Source organism: Oryzias latipes, chromosome 23, assembly GCF_053564925.1.
Source record: "Oryzias latipes strain Hd-rR chromosome 23, Olatipes_Hd-rR_3.1".
Classification (NCBI taxonomy): domain Eukaryota; kingdom Metazoa; phylum Chordata; class Actinopteri; order Beloniformes; family Adrianichthyidae; genus Oryzias; species Oryzias latipes.
The window spans coordinates 17,691,224-17,706,791 of NC_136259.1; the positions used below are offsets into that span (position 1 = coordinate 17,691,224).

General features: G+C 37.7%; 1 protein-coding gene across 4 annotated transcripts in view; it reads right to left on the reverse strand.

The window, feature by feature from the left end:
• Window positions 1-15,568, reverse strand: part of chchd3a (coiled-coil-helix-coiled-coil-helix domain containing 3a) — an 84,802-nt gene that overhangs the window by 30,971 nt on the left and 38,263 nt on the right. For 2 of the 4 annotated variants that reach the window (XM_011491132.4, XM_004083039.5), the window contains 2 exons: window positions 2,442-2,456; window positions 1,501-1,584 (listed from right to left, as the gene is read on the reverse strand). In XM_011491132.4, the coding sequence (XP_011489434.1) occupies window positions 1,501-1,584; window positions 2,442-2,456 (99 nt within the window). The remainder of the gene's footprint in view (window positions 1-1,500; window positions 1,585-2,441; window positions 2,457-15,568) is intronic. The other 2 variants (XM_011491134.4, XM_011491133.4) reach the window with 1 other exon arrangement.

Here is a 15,568-nt window from a genome sequence, read left to right on the forward strand (position 1 = left end):
ATGTGTGCATTTGATGTAATTTCAACATTTTTAAAGTCCAATAAGTCTGTGGATTCTTTTTAATAACATTGTTATACTGTTGCTAATAAATGATGAGTATTTCTCGTGGTGGTTTTGCTGATGGTCTAGTCTGGTTGATCCGTGGTGAGTTTCTGCTTCATGCAGGCGTTGAGACTTTAAACGTGATCGTAGGTCTGAATGTTCTTTAGATGTGAGACAGACATGGAACCAAACACACACACCCACGCTGCAGGAGTGACGGGCAGCAGGTTTACGTTTTTACCATCTCTGCGCGATTCACCTGCTGCCGGTCCCCCCCCCCCCCACCCCCCACCCCCTCTGCTTTCTTCCTCACACATCCCGTCCCCAAAACTGCGCGCTCTTCCTCAGGGAGGCAATTCAAAGGTTTCCGGGTGGTACAAACTCTGTGAAATAATAGATAACAGTAAACTGATAGTTTTTTCTCCAAGCACCGCTACTACTGCGCGCCTCTGGCATTGCATCGCGCCCGAGAAGGACTGGTCTAATGAAAAAAAAAAAGTATAATTAAGGATTTGTCTGCGAGCCACATGTGACCATCAAAAGAGCCATATATGGCTCGCGAGCCATAGGTTCCCGACCCCTGACCTAAGGTATAATCAAAAGTGAATACTATCAATTTAAACATTTTGAGTAAGAATAGAAAAAAAAGAAAAATACAAATGCTATTTTAGTAGTGCAGCTTCAATTTAGAACACATTTAATTTTATACCATATCTTATTTTATATGAATATGCAATGTTTTAGAAGAATTCTTTCTATTTATGATCCATAATACAACCTAGAAATGACATTTGGATGAAATGGATAAAGACAAAACCAGTCTAAGTGAATGCATGAGAACAAGACTAAAACTGACATTTTCATCTGCAATGCCTTCACAAGACTGAGAATTTCCATTTAACTTTCACCTATGGAGGCCATTTGGCATTTTGCGCCCTCCAAAGGTAAGAAAACTCCTCCCCAGCATGGCAGCATAATTTCAAAAAACATCAAATAGTGCATAACATTCTTCCTGAGATACTTAAATTACATGAAGGCATCATTTTAACACACTTTAACAGGGCATTTGACCCTGCTCCCCTGCTTTTCAGACATCTTTCTGCGATCAGCAGGAAGCTGCCATTTAAAGTGTGCAAAGCATGACAGCTGACCCCTGTCCCAATCCATAGGAAACTGGTTTGACATGTAACATCACGGTAGTGTCATTTTCAGCAAAGGGAGGACACACACTGGGATGAATTAGATTAACCTTTACTTCACTTTTCTAGCAAAAAAATAGAAAATAGGGAGATAAAAAAAAAATGAAGCTAAAAGTGAGGAGAAATTAGAGAAGCAGTGACAGCAAGACTGAGTTCACGTCACACAGAAGAAGGCCAGCAGAAATTAGGATTGAGCTACAAGGCAAAAGTAGAGAGCAAAAAGAAAAATATAAAAAAAAGTGAAAACATCTTTTCTCACCCGTTCTTCCAGCCGCGCCACCTGCTCTCTGTAGAAGGCATCCTGCTTCTTCAGATCAGCTTCCTTGGCTTCCAGCTGCTTGGCCTGAACACACACAGATGCCCGTCCATTCACATATACAAAAGGCAGCACACACACATCCACACAGCACAGACGAAAATCCATTACTTATGTGCTCAGCGGGGCATTGCCAATTTTAACAAAATGATCATAACACACAAACACACGGCAGGACCCCCTTAAAACGAGCTCTGATGAGTTTCAAATTAGACAAATTCAACAGACCTGCTTTTCACTGATCAACAACAACAAATAACTGTACATCTATGGAAAGAGATAGGGGTGGGGAATTATTTTTATTTGATGGTGAAAGGAGAAACATACATAACAAACTACCCTCTTTCCTCTGTGTTACCTCTTCATCCAAACTACTATCAAGCTAAGAAGATAACATCATTTCTCAGCGCAAACAAGCATTGGCTCTGCCATATATATTTACCCAGCCTACCTATCTTCACTGTCCTTCCCTCCAGTGTGACCTTCCCTAAACGTGAAGCTCGGTATTTACATGACAAGACGTATGACCTGATCTAAGCGTCCTGAGAAAAGGATAAAAAATATCTTTAAATGTGAAACTACATTTATGGATGCATATAAAATGTTGTTTTACTTGCAAACAAATAAAATTAGGATTTTAGGATAAGAATTAATGTGACAGCCTGATCAACAAACTATTTTGCTGTGTGCAAGTTACACTAAATTCTCCAATTTATCACAGCTAAAAGTACATAAAAATCCCTTCATTATAAAACTATTCATAAACAATAGATATTTAACATATACATCCATGTAGGCAACGGTTCCTGGAACACTTGACTGTATTGGGAGAGTTGAGACACCAACACATGACATTCAGAAGCAGTCAAGACCTTCGGACTCACCTTTTGTTCGAGATCCTGAACAATGTAAGCAAAAGAATTAAAAAAAAAGAAAAGAAAAAGAAGTGAAAATAGGGGCTGATGGATTGAACAGGTTTTTAAGAGTCCCGTTTGAGAATTTCTGGGTGTTTTAAGACGATGCTTCTTTAACACATTTATTTCAATCAGAAATTCACACTTTATGACCTTAAAAATGTTTTTCACAGTAAAAAACAGCACCAGTGCATATAGCCACATTGAAAGTAAAATATAAAAATATAATTAAATTAAAATATAATTATAGGAAGTGCATGTAAGCTTAAATACAAGTCATATGACATTGTAGAGAACTGTCATATATAAACACCAACACAGGCAATACATTGAAATAGGCCTGCACAATATACCGCAAATTTATCGTTATCGCAATATCCAGCTCTGCAATAAGCATATCGCAAAAGACGGCGAAAATCGCAATAAACCGTAAACCTGAAATGTGTTAAAACAATCTTATGGCAGCTTGAACCATTTAACGAATCAAATAAATCCCTTTATGCATTTGACCAATCGGATGGACGCCTTCAAGTTGTTGACTAATCGGAGGGAGGCCTTTTATGTTGGATGTTTGTCACCTATGTCAACGAGGGTCATTTGGAGTATAACTTTTAACTGTTGCAATGAAATGGTAATGATGTTTTTGGTAATTTTGCTATTTGTTTATATACCGCAAATCACATCCTTATCGCAATATTAATCTCTAACATCGCATATCGCAAGTTTTCCTCATATCGTGCGGCCCTACATTGAAGCGTTATATCTATAGCCATGTAACATGTTTAGACCTGTAAATAAAATACAGGATTTGAAGGGGAAAAGTCCTATGCTCTGCTGAGAATTATATGCCTTTAGCTATTCAACACACTGCAGCCAAAGCTGCCTTCCTCTGCGCATGGTGATGAGGAGCAGTGAGGAGTCTCAGGGAGAAGCTGCCCTTCCAAGAGACGAGAGGGGGAAGTTTCAAAGTCGAAGGGATGCTTCATGCTCACCGAAGAAGACAAGCAGGACAGAAACACTTCTGACAAAAGCAGACGCCTTCACTGTGGTGCAGGACACCCAATAAAACAATACTCAGCAACTATCAATACTCACAACACCAGGACTATAGTAGTGCTGTCTATTATGTCCTCAACACAGTTTAACATTACAGTTGCTATATTGTATAGACTCCTTTCAGCTAAGAATATATTTTCTTACTTGTAGTACACATCAGTGAGAGTTAGCTGCACTTTGCAATGGAAAAAACTACAAACTAAACCTTAATGACAGAGGTGGGGTTTTGCCTTGATGATTCCTTAAAGCTATATTAAACTTCATATTATACTGAAATATGTTCCTGATATGAGGCTGCAATCATGGGCTCTAGGACAGGCTGGCATCATTTCAAAGAGATTAAGTTGTGATGGTAGACAAAAAGTGAAAATTGGTAGAAGGCAATGGATGATGGCATAGAAGGAAATAATTTTTTTGACAAGGGAGGCTGTGTATCGTCATGAGTGTGTCCAAACTCAATGAAATGCTGGTTGAAATAAATAAAGACTCTAGCTTTGTAAAGAAAAGCATGCAGACAGAGACTAAGGTGCACACAATGGCTAAGACACTGATCTGTGACAAGCAAATCATCACACACGTGCAAGCCTCTGCAGCTGTACCAACACGGGGGGGTACAAATGTGTGCCGAACGCGCAACTAAGGGAGTCATTAAAAAGAGAGAGATTGTGACAGAAATGTGTACCAAGGGATTTTCCATTTTTACTCACTTTTGTGAGTGTTTGCAAGTGTCTGTGTGTACATGCACCAGTGCATATGTTCAATTTCCATGCAAGCAAGTTGGCCCTCCCCTTTGTCGACACACACATGCCCAGACGCGCACACACTATGTAAGGATTACTTCTGGTTGATCAGTCTCATTCAGAACACTTTAAAAGATAATCTGATCACACTAAGGGCCAAACAATAGGACCGACCTCTGGACGGCCCATGCTTCTTTTGTTCCCCTAATGAAGAGGCGGTCGGGGCGGAGGAGGAGACCTCTGGTAAGGGTTGGGGGAGGAAAAGAGGGGGCAGAATGGGACAAGAAAAAGAACTTGAGAGAAGAGAGACAAAAAAGGGGAGGATAAAAGGTGACTTATCGGTTTAACAGTCAAGAACAGACTCAAAATTGAAGCATGAGCAAAGGGTTTTTTTGTTAAAGGAAAACAAAAATAAAGAAGGAAAGAAACTCTAAAACGTAACTACGTTTTGTGCATTTTTCTCTATTAGGGCAAATGCTGTCACAACAAGCACTGAGCTGATACAACTTTTTGATACAATGAGCAAAACTTTGTCTCATTCTTATGTGCAATCATTCCCAGACACACCTGGTTCTACTTTACCACAAGAAACTGCACCGGGATCAGGAGCAAACTTCATCATACATTCCTTCGTCACTTATGAAGTAGAGTAGCAACATAGGTGAGGGTGACAGCCAGTTAAAAGTGAGACTGCGGTGGTCAGATTAAACGAATCATTTAGGCTCCGTGAACGCCTCTGTGAATATCAATTAGCCAACCGCTGAATAATTAAGGACAACCATGTTTTTTAATTAGCTGACTGCCACAGTTTGAGCTGGGCTTACATGATGGAAGGAGAAGGAGGAAGAAATGAAGGAGCTGAGAGAAGAAAGATGGAAGACAAATGAGCGCATGTGGATTCTGCTTCGTCAGCGTTTTTCACTGAATTCCTCCCTTAATGCTATTTACCTTTAGTATTTCATATCTGTAACTCTTTTTAAAGTGTTTTCTAATTATTTTACTTAAAAAAGAAAAATCTAAAGAAAATGCAACATACGTACCCACATCAGTTAAATCTAATCTGTGCAAAGGCTATGTCACACTGCTGCTACCTACAACTTAGGTGTGTGACAGCGTAACAAGGACTTTTTTTTTTAAATCTTAATCTTTAATTTGAGCATATTGCTCGGGGGGATTGGGAGACCCCCACTTGGTATTGACTGCTGGAGGGGTGAAAGATCAGCCAATTAATACCCCCATTACGCAAATCGCACATGAACCCTGTGTGATTATTGTGCTGTTTATTTGCAATTACAGAATTTTAATGTAATCTTGGAGCTTTTTACAGAATATGAAAGTTTTACACCGGTGGTACATGTATAAAAAAAAAAAACGCAAGACATACATGGACGTACGTGAAACGGTCATGAAAAGCCAAAAAAAATCATGCACAACTGCATTTGATTCACGTAATAATTGCGCATGAACTATGTAAACTAAACCTAACTGCGTAAGTCTCAATCGACCAAAAATTTAGAACAGCTCGAAACCAAATTCACGTAAGGACATGTCTGCTGAGACCCTCGACAGACATTTTTGCACATTGAAGAATAACGAACGCAAGAAACAGGTATCACGAAAGACCGACATATCATCCACAGATAATGCGCAAATTGTATGTAGCGGCAGTCTGAGTTTGAATAAAATCTTTACTTGAAATTCATTCAAACACGTTTACTATAAATATATCCGTGTTATTACAAGAGTAAAGGCAAGATGAACGTCATTTATATGGCTTTTTTTTATTTTTAGAAACTAGTCTTAAACATTTATTTTCTGGTTTCCACTAAGCAGGAAAAAAGTCCAATAAATATCATGAGAAAAAGTTTATAATGGCTTGTAAGAAATATGACATTCTGCAAATGTATGCTAAATTATTCACTTGGTGCTTCCACTCAATGACAGATACTCCCAAAGTAAACCAATGCGGTTACACTCTGTTTCACTGTACGGCTGCTACACGCTTCTAAAACATGATAGGTGAAAATAATCTTGCACGATGTCAAGATCAATGGAGCACAAATCAAATCTCATCACATTAACTAACTGCACCTCATCCATAACCTTGGTCTCTCCTGTCCCCTCTGCTGCCACCATCATCTGAGCCCTGATTCACCCCCTGTCACGAGTAGCATCATAATCAATGCTCGCTCACAGCTTTCAAGAGAGCACTGCAGCACGGTGGGTCAGAGCTGCTCGCCGGGGCCCATCTATCACAGTCGTCTGCGACAGGAACCTGTGACAAACTAATACTGAAGCCGCTAGCTTGAAGTCCTCTGCGACCTGACTGGCGGAGGGGAGGTCAAAGGGCACAACGATGTGACCGTGCTCTAGTGTTAATTAGCACGGTGGAGGTGTAGGTGGTATGTGGAAGGTTACGGATAGGTGGAAGAAGGAGACAGGAGCTCGTCTAGTCATTAGCCTTTTTGCACTGTCCGCCATACTTTAAGAGCAAAAAACAGACATGCTCCTTAAACCACCCCTGTTCTTTTTTAGCGATTTAAACAAACCAAATCAGATGTCACAGTTATGATGTAATGTCCTGCTCTTAATATTTTTCCATTTTTACTAAAAACTCCTGTTGCCTTTACTGCTGAATCACAAGTTGCTCAAGAGATGTAACAGAGGTACCCATGGTGTCGTGCAATGCTATAATTGAAACAATGAAGAGTTGGAAAAAAAAGAGCTACAAAGGGCTAATAAACAAGTATGTGAGTGGGACTAATGGCTGACCAATGGGGCTGATGGACCAAATAATAATTAACACAAAATATATCTAAAAAAAATGTAGATCCTTAAGTACAAACAAAATAAATACAAATGGTCAAATTGCATTTTAAATAAGGCTGTTAATTATAACATCTGACCTTCTTATCAGCCATCATTTAATCCTCCACATCACCAATCAAACATGAGTCCTAGAAGCCAAGTCTGTAAAACTCAGCTGGAGGCCATTCAAATTTAATAGTTAATTTGCATCATGGGGATTTACTGAATACCTATAACACTAAAATTCATGGCAAGCTATTAGTCTCCACAGGAGGCGTTTAGGTCTATAGTGGACGTAATCAGTATCTACGTAGATACGGTGAGGCAAGTTATCAGGCTTAGCTTTGATACAGTCAAAAGAACACAGTATTATATGTATATAGGCAATTCATAGATATGACAATCCAACCACGATTTTTAGCATTTTACCCCCACGGTGCAGATTGGGGCAAGAAAGCATCGTGTGTTACCACGACACTGTATGTCTAATGGCGATTATAACCACTGGTAAGATGAGAAACTATGGGTTTGATGAATTGTCTGGGTATAACTACAAGCTCTCTGTTTCTTAGATGGTACAACTAACAGAAAATGTCAATATGATCAAGCCACCAGTTGGTTTTAATACAATCAATGGGATGTAATGAAGAAAACACTGACAAGCATTTCTTTCTGGTTTGATTTAGTTGAGCACAATTTGCTGACACTGAGCATTTTCAAATTTGTGAGTCAATTGTTCTTTGCCGAGTGTGACAATGGATACAAGGCACAATGTAGATGCAGATAAAATATTTATAACAATGAAGAGAACTGACAGAGAGAATATTCACACCTCAAGCACTCTTGAGACTATCTGTGCATTTATTGCTATAGCAGTTTAAATCTTATGTGGTGTAGTGGAAATGTAAGTAGAATAATGCAACAAGCTTAAAAAAGGCAATTGAATAAACAAAAAAGTAATTACAATAAAAAGCTCATATATATATGATTTTTTTTAAAATACATTATAATTAAATTGTATGTTCTGCTGCTGTCCTGTGTCACATTCACATTTACCCTTCATTAATCTTTTGAATCGAAAACATATTCCCTAACCTGACTAAGGATGTTTGGAATATTTTTTGTGAATAGATGTGGAGTAACTGTTACGAAGGAAAAATTAAGAGTAAGGCCATAGGATGGCATGAAAAGTGATCTGAGATGTAAACCCTAGTGTCCCTAATTGCATTCTCTGGGGTCTTTTTCACAGTGAATAATAAGGCATTGACCTACTGGGTTAAAGGGCAAGTTTATGCTGGACAAGGACCAAAGGTCAAGAGGTGTAGGTTGAGAGCGTGGGTGTCTCAACGTTTGCACGTGTACCATTTAGCGGCAAATTAAGACAAAGTCTCCTTGGACTTGGCAGTTCATTGATGTAGTTGACCTGGGGCTTCATCTGACAGAAAAACAAAACACTTGTGTATTTGTAAACTGGGTTGTGTTAGAAAAAACAGGAGTTTTTAAAGAGAATATGAAGATAACTAAACTATCAGGCAAGTCAGGTAATGGTTTGGAGCTAATGGAAGCATTAGGCACTAAATGGCTAAAATGCTGATAGAAGCATGAAAAATCACTTTTTTCCATCTCTGACACCTTAAGCCTCCCAGCCTTTGTTGAAGATCCGACCACCACCACCTTTCTGCCAGCTCTACTGAGGACGGACAGCAGTAACATCTGCTGGCTCGTAGATTGATTAATTGGCTGATCCTGAGCCTGCGGTATAAACTGATTGATTGATCATTCTGGGGTAGGAGTTGTCTTTATCTGGAGCCTTGGGGTGCGAACCTCTGGAGGTCCTTAGTCATCTGTCATGTCCACAACACAGCAGAATGTGATAGAAAAATGAGAAGCTGAAAGTTCATTACCAAGACATTGGAATGGGAGAGGGGGCGTGCATGAAAAGGCTTCAAGCAAGAAGCCCTTAAAGGACAACAGTACATGGGGACATAAAGACCAAGAAGAACAAAATAAAGGAGTGGACGTCCTTGGGTGTTTCCTAAGACTTGCATGCGAGTGCCCAAGAAAGTGGAAAAAGATTGTGAATGAGCAAGAAACACATGGTCTTTAATGGTTGAGACCAGGTATCATTAAAAAACGGGTACACCAAAATGCTTGAAGAAACAGAGAGTTGATAATATCTTAAAAATGTAGCCATACAAAATAGTTTTAAGGGTTTGGATTTGCAATTACATAAACCAATAGGGACACAATGAACATCAGGTTTGCTGTCTGCAATCAGTCAGTGGTTTAAACCCAAGACATCACACTCTGTGCCCTTTAGCAAGACACTTCATATTACAATACTCTCAAATACTCTAAAAAAATTATTTGGATAGATTTACTTTCTAAATGACTTAATGTATTATAGAAGCCTACTTAATTCAAACCTAATTCTATCATTACCTCTGTAACTTGTCTAGCTTTGCCACCAGGTTTGTTTCTACATGCGGTTTGTCAAGCTCTAGTTTTTTAAGTAAATGCTTGAGTTTTTGTCACCAAGCCCAGTCTCCTGCATTTTGGGGCCTTCACCACCAGTTTCTGACACCAGCAACCCCTTTATCCTTAAAGGAATTAGGCAGCCTTAGAAGAAGGATGGATGGTCCTGTAACCATCATTTTTTCTGGTATTTTTGCCAGTATCCAAAATCGGTTTACAACTCCTATCAACTATGCTGACACTAGCAAATAGTGAAGTAGAAAGTGGGAAAAAAAAGAAGTGTTATGGAGACAGAGTTCATAGAATATTTATTGAAAAATAGAAAGAATAGGGACACTGTTTCTTTACTTGTTTGCAAAGGACACAGTGTATGACCTGAGAGTCTGAGAAGCCATATTGCCATTAAGACATCAGATGTCCCTCTGGAGCAAAGCTAATAGGAAAGTGAGAGTTGACAAAAGTGACAAAAAGGTTAAACAACCTATAGCAAAAAGAAGGTGAAAGGGACATTTAAGGAAAGACAATAGGGAGACATGCAGCCTTAGGACGTGCTGCTGACATGTGAGCTCATGGACAAACTAAAGGGCATTGCCTGGAGCTTGTTTGTGTGTAAGAGCATCAAACTGAAGGTCTGCTGAGTATGACAGGGATTGCTATACATTATGTGTGTCTCTGCTGTGTTTATGCATATTCATTCCCTCCGAGCAGCAGGTGGTCTGCACCGGTCCGCTGAACTGGGAGGAGAGTACAATAAAGCATAAGCTCATAATTGTTAGCCTGCTTTCCGAAAACTCAAGTCACCTCTAAATGAAAATGCAATCATAATTCTTCCTTATTTCTTTTAAGGTCAGAATTGAGATCAAATGATAGTTACAAGGTTTGGAGACCTTCTAAAAATGCCAAATACCAATACCAGAAATTGTAAAAAAAAATGGAAAGGATAAAGAGTTTTTGTAATTAGTTTTTTTTTTAAAGCTTCTATTGGACCTTTTGTTCAAAGTTTTATTTTTTGTTGTGTGAAGTATTGATCCCCTTTTATTTCGTATTAATAATTTAACAATCAATGTCAATTTTTTAACTCTGTTCATGTTCCTCTAATTATCTAGTGTCCTATCTTTCATACTGATATTGCAGTCTCCGTGTCAATTTAATTCATCCAGATTTTCTGGTGATTATATCTGCTGGAATAACCCTTCTTCTACAATTAAAATCATTTTTGAAGCATCAATTATAAACATTGTAAAGATTTATAATATATATACTATAGTAAATTCATAAACAGTTACTGTTGCTCAAACTGTTTACAAGGTACTGGCACTTTAGCACTTGTACTGATCATAACTACTAATCATTTTTTAAGCAACCTGTAGCTTAATTTTTTTATTCTCTAACTCTGAGTCCGTCTTTCTGACCATTTTTTATTTAATACTTTAACATTAAAGTGATAAGTGAGAAAACAATCATTTTCAAGATAAGGTTTCAAATCACTTTTTAAGCCCACCTACAGGCATCAATTCTAAAACCAGCAGGCACAGCTCCATGAAGAGAAATTAAACTGTTCAGCCATTATCAGACATGGTCAGTCGCATCCATCTAAAATGCAAAGGACCAGACCTGCAGTACACAAGAAAAAGAAAAAAAAGAATAACTTCTGCTGAAGAGAGCAATTTTGCAAAGGAGGGGGGTATTGGTGCATTAAAACTGTTTTTGAGGCAGCCAAGCATCAAATAGAACTCAGTTTAAGCAGAGTAGGTACTGCTTTTCTCTGAGCTCTGACAAGGATGGACATGATGTATGCATGTGAGCAGATGTGTAAAAGTGTGCAAGTTTGTGAGCAGAAAGCAAAATAGTATTGATACGCTGCATTATTCTTTGATGTGAAAGAAGAGTTAGTGGAAAAAATCCTGGAACATTAGGTTAGCGGCTGTGGATGTGCATGTGTGTGAGTGAGACAGAGATAAAGGATGAAACATGGATGACAAAAGCATACTAAATAACAACTGAGCTGATCTGTGAAAGGTGAACACCATACATGGACAAACTGCTGCATTCCTGCTGTGGCTTATCTTTAAGGTACATGAAACATTATTTAAAACACTACAAAACAAGTTAATAAATAGAAAAGCTGAAAAAAGAACAAAAACGTACCAATAACAAGGAATATTAGGCTGCCTTAATACAAACGCCCAAACTAATTTCTTTTTAAAGAGATATCTAACAAACTGCCAAGAAGACACACTAGTTTCCTCAAATGGATTAAAAAAATTTTTTTTAAAAAGCGAAATCTACTTTTACTGCTTACAATCCCCGAATCAAAGCAGTGTATGCAGGTTTTGCTGCTCTGCCACTAAGGATTCGGCATGTATTTTTTTTTTTTTTATCTGTAAGCCCACTTGTAATGAACAATGTTGCTGGAACTCGCATGCAATGAAATGCATGTTAAAGTCCCACTCCAGTCCTCTTGTGATCTTTTTGCAAAGTGTTCCCAGTGGTCTTTTAATTATGATTATGCTGTTTAAAAACCCGTTGTTTTCTAGGACATAGTTTCTGCAGAACAACAGAAGTTTATTAGAAAATATGTCTCTAAGTTGTGGGCGGGACCTTTGGTCAGGTGTAAGCCTGCACCTAATTCCCATCATCCGTTTTCACACTTCCTCGCCAGTGTACAGCCCCTCACACCTTCAACCATATATTACTGGTGCTACAAAGTTTTAAGCAAGATGCCAGATTGGACGAGAAAACAAAGAGGTAGATAGATCTATTTGTCTACAAAAGATGTTTGCTGATAGTAGGTTCTATGTCCCATTTATAAGCTTTTCATAGCTGCATTTATCTGCTCCTGAATCAAAACAATATCAAAACATAAATACTCAGAAATGCTATTTTAAGCTACATTTTTTACATGGGTCCCCCTGTAAGGATGACTGGAATACTGTTTAAATCTACAATTATTTAGGGACTCCGGGTCCACAAACGTGTTTGTTCTAATAACCATAAATTAGGTTAATGGTAACAAATTGCATTCTCTTAGTTCTTTAAACAAGATTCCTCCTGAGAATATATTCCACTTCATGGCTTTCTACAAAATAAACATTGATTAAATTAGACCCAAAATAAAAAGCTTAAGATCAAGAATATACTTCTTTTTACTATTGTAGGGAAAAAAAAGAGAAGTAAACCAATAATGTTGAACTGTTAAATATTTCTGTAATAGAAGATCAAACAGGATTATCAAATATGTTTGCTTTAAAAAAAGCCAGAAAAAATACAACAATAAGGAACATTTTAGATTTAAGGGTTTTTAAACCAGTTGCCAACAATCCACAAAACTATTACCCCATCCAGTCACTGTTTGGAGCAAGGGAAGATTGATTGCTCTGGGTTTGATTGAAAAGTCTGCCTGAAGGTTAGAGCTCGTGTCTGGAGAAGCTATGACAGAAGCCGCGGCCAGTGATTGATCGACTTCTAGACAAGTTTGGCTCTGCTGGGAGCAAAAAAAAATCAAAAGAGGGGATGAAGCAGGTTCGTGGTTTTATTAAAATACAGATATGTGGAGTGACAGAAGGATGGAGACTGTGAAAAAGAGTTGTTTGACTTGTACACGAGTTTGTATGTGTAGCTGAGGCAACAAGATCACACCCACAGTGCCTGCAAATACATGCTTTTCTGAATTTGTCAATATACCGTCTCAATACTTTTCGCCCAAGTTGTCCTGTTAAAAAGAAACATGTTGTGTGGTAAATTTACAGCTCTTCTCACATCAAGTTGATTCATTAATATAATAAAATGAAGTTATGCTCTAATAAAAACAATGTATGGAAAATGTTCTAATAAGTAAAATCATGATGGGAACATGGGCATGAACATTGTTTGTACCCATTTTATCATTTCCCTTATCATAGCTCTCCATGAATGGCAGAACATGTGTGCTTGTTGACACTGAACACGTTCCCCTCAGACAACAGAACCCCAGAAACCCAACGCTGCTGACGATGACAACAAACACACCTGCCTACACTCGGGTGAAATTTCAATTACCGGCAGATTTGCCGGCTGGCTGCTGCCAGTCAGACTGACGGGAATGAGACTGACTGAGAAAAGAAATTCCTTCGGGATGGTACAGACCAACAGGCACTATGGCCACATTTTAGAATGAGTTGATTTTTTTTGTTTTTATCATAATGCGTGATGGGAGTTTTTATTTATTTTATTTTTTTAAAGGGAAAAAATAATATTATGCAACACTCATGTTATTACATTAATACAATAAAGAAAAAACTTCTAATGAGGATCTATTTATAAAACTTTAAGAGCTCAAGGGGAGGAGTAAAAAAAAAAAATCCTATTGCAATTTGCAGCTCATTTTAATCATTTTGTGGGATCAGATGGCTCAAAGACCCACTCCGATCTTCTTATAAGCTATTTTAAAAGCGTTCCCCGTGGTCTTTTAACCATATTTATGCTGTTTTTAGTTCAGATCAAAGAAATCTGTGTCATTCTCTAGGACATAGTTTCTGCAGAGCGGCAGTAGTTCATTAGAAACCTGCTTTTGAGTTGTGGGCAGAACCGGTCACAAAAACATGTTAAAAACACCAAAAACACAATTTTTATGAGAGTGGGTCTTTCAGAACAAGAAAATTGATGAGTGAGGAAAACAGATGAGTCAGTGAGCTTTTACAACAATAACATCTGAAATGCTGATGACATAAATGGGAAAGTTTGGTGGGTCGGGTTTACAGATTTTAACCAAATTATGATGAGCTGCCCATCTAACTATAATTGGCCAATTTCTTAGAAATAATTAAGTTTGACATATTTATAGGTTGTGTGAATTGAATATGACAGAGTTTATTCTCTGTTTTAATCATTGTTACTTCTCCACCATGCTTGTTCCTGACTGGTAGCAATAACATTAATTCAGCTAAAATTCTGTTCACCTGTTTCATCAGCAAATTTTTCCTCAATCCATGAAATTGTTGGAAATTCAGTCTGAGCTGCTTTTAATTTCATGCTCAAATCTAAACATTTCAGTTAGGAGAATGTTATCTGCTTGTGGAGCCTTCCCGTTCTTTACTTCCCTCATGGCTTTGAGATTTTGACACATTATATTTCTTCATATTCCAAGCATTACCAAGCTTTTTACTTCTACTGCTGAGCTAGTTTTAGATTTGCAACACTTTTAGAAGCTTGGTGGCACAAAAGCTTTACTTTTATCTGTCACAGTCCTTTCCAACCATCTAAACATAATTTTAGATTTTATTTTAATTTTTTTTTCTTTTAATTTCAACAACTTAAGTGTCACTTGTCCATGCCTAATGTGCGTCTGAAAGTAAAATTCACTGTAATGAACCAAAAGTCTCTATTATAAACAACAAAACCCATTCATTTCAGCATTTAACTTGTTCAAAGAAGGAGTCAAATTGCAGTGTTGGTTTAGTGCAAGTACAAATGTTCTTTGTGCAAAGTAAACACAATAAAACCTAGGAAAAGTTATTTGCAACTTCGAGTAAAAAAAAAACTTTTCTTTTTTTTACAAGAGGCATTATTTCCTTGTTTTAGCTTTTGTTGGCCATCCTAAACATTAATTGAAATATTCTTAAATCCTCATTAATAAATGATTTTTTTTGATTTTCATTTAACAGCATTACCATAGTGTGGTCTGGAATAATAGAAGAAGGATTTGTTTTGCTTCATTTTAGACAAAGGACCAGGGTTTGTTTATATTAGATAGGTGGTCACCTGACATTCACATTCTCTCCTGCTTCATTTTCTGTCCAAGTTAAACCTTGAGGAAAACATCACCACAATTGTGCTTGTAAAAACAGCATAATATTTATGATATAGTAGTACATGTGTCTGCTGAAAAAGTGTCATAAATCAGCCAAATATAAAAATACTTTGATGGTTTGTTAAAACAAAGCAATATTAAGATCAGGTTTTAGCAGACAGGAATAATAAGTTAATCTTTTTTTTGATGCAGCACCAGAATGTCCAAACATTTCTTTTGTGTGTAAACCA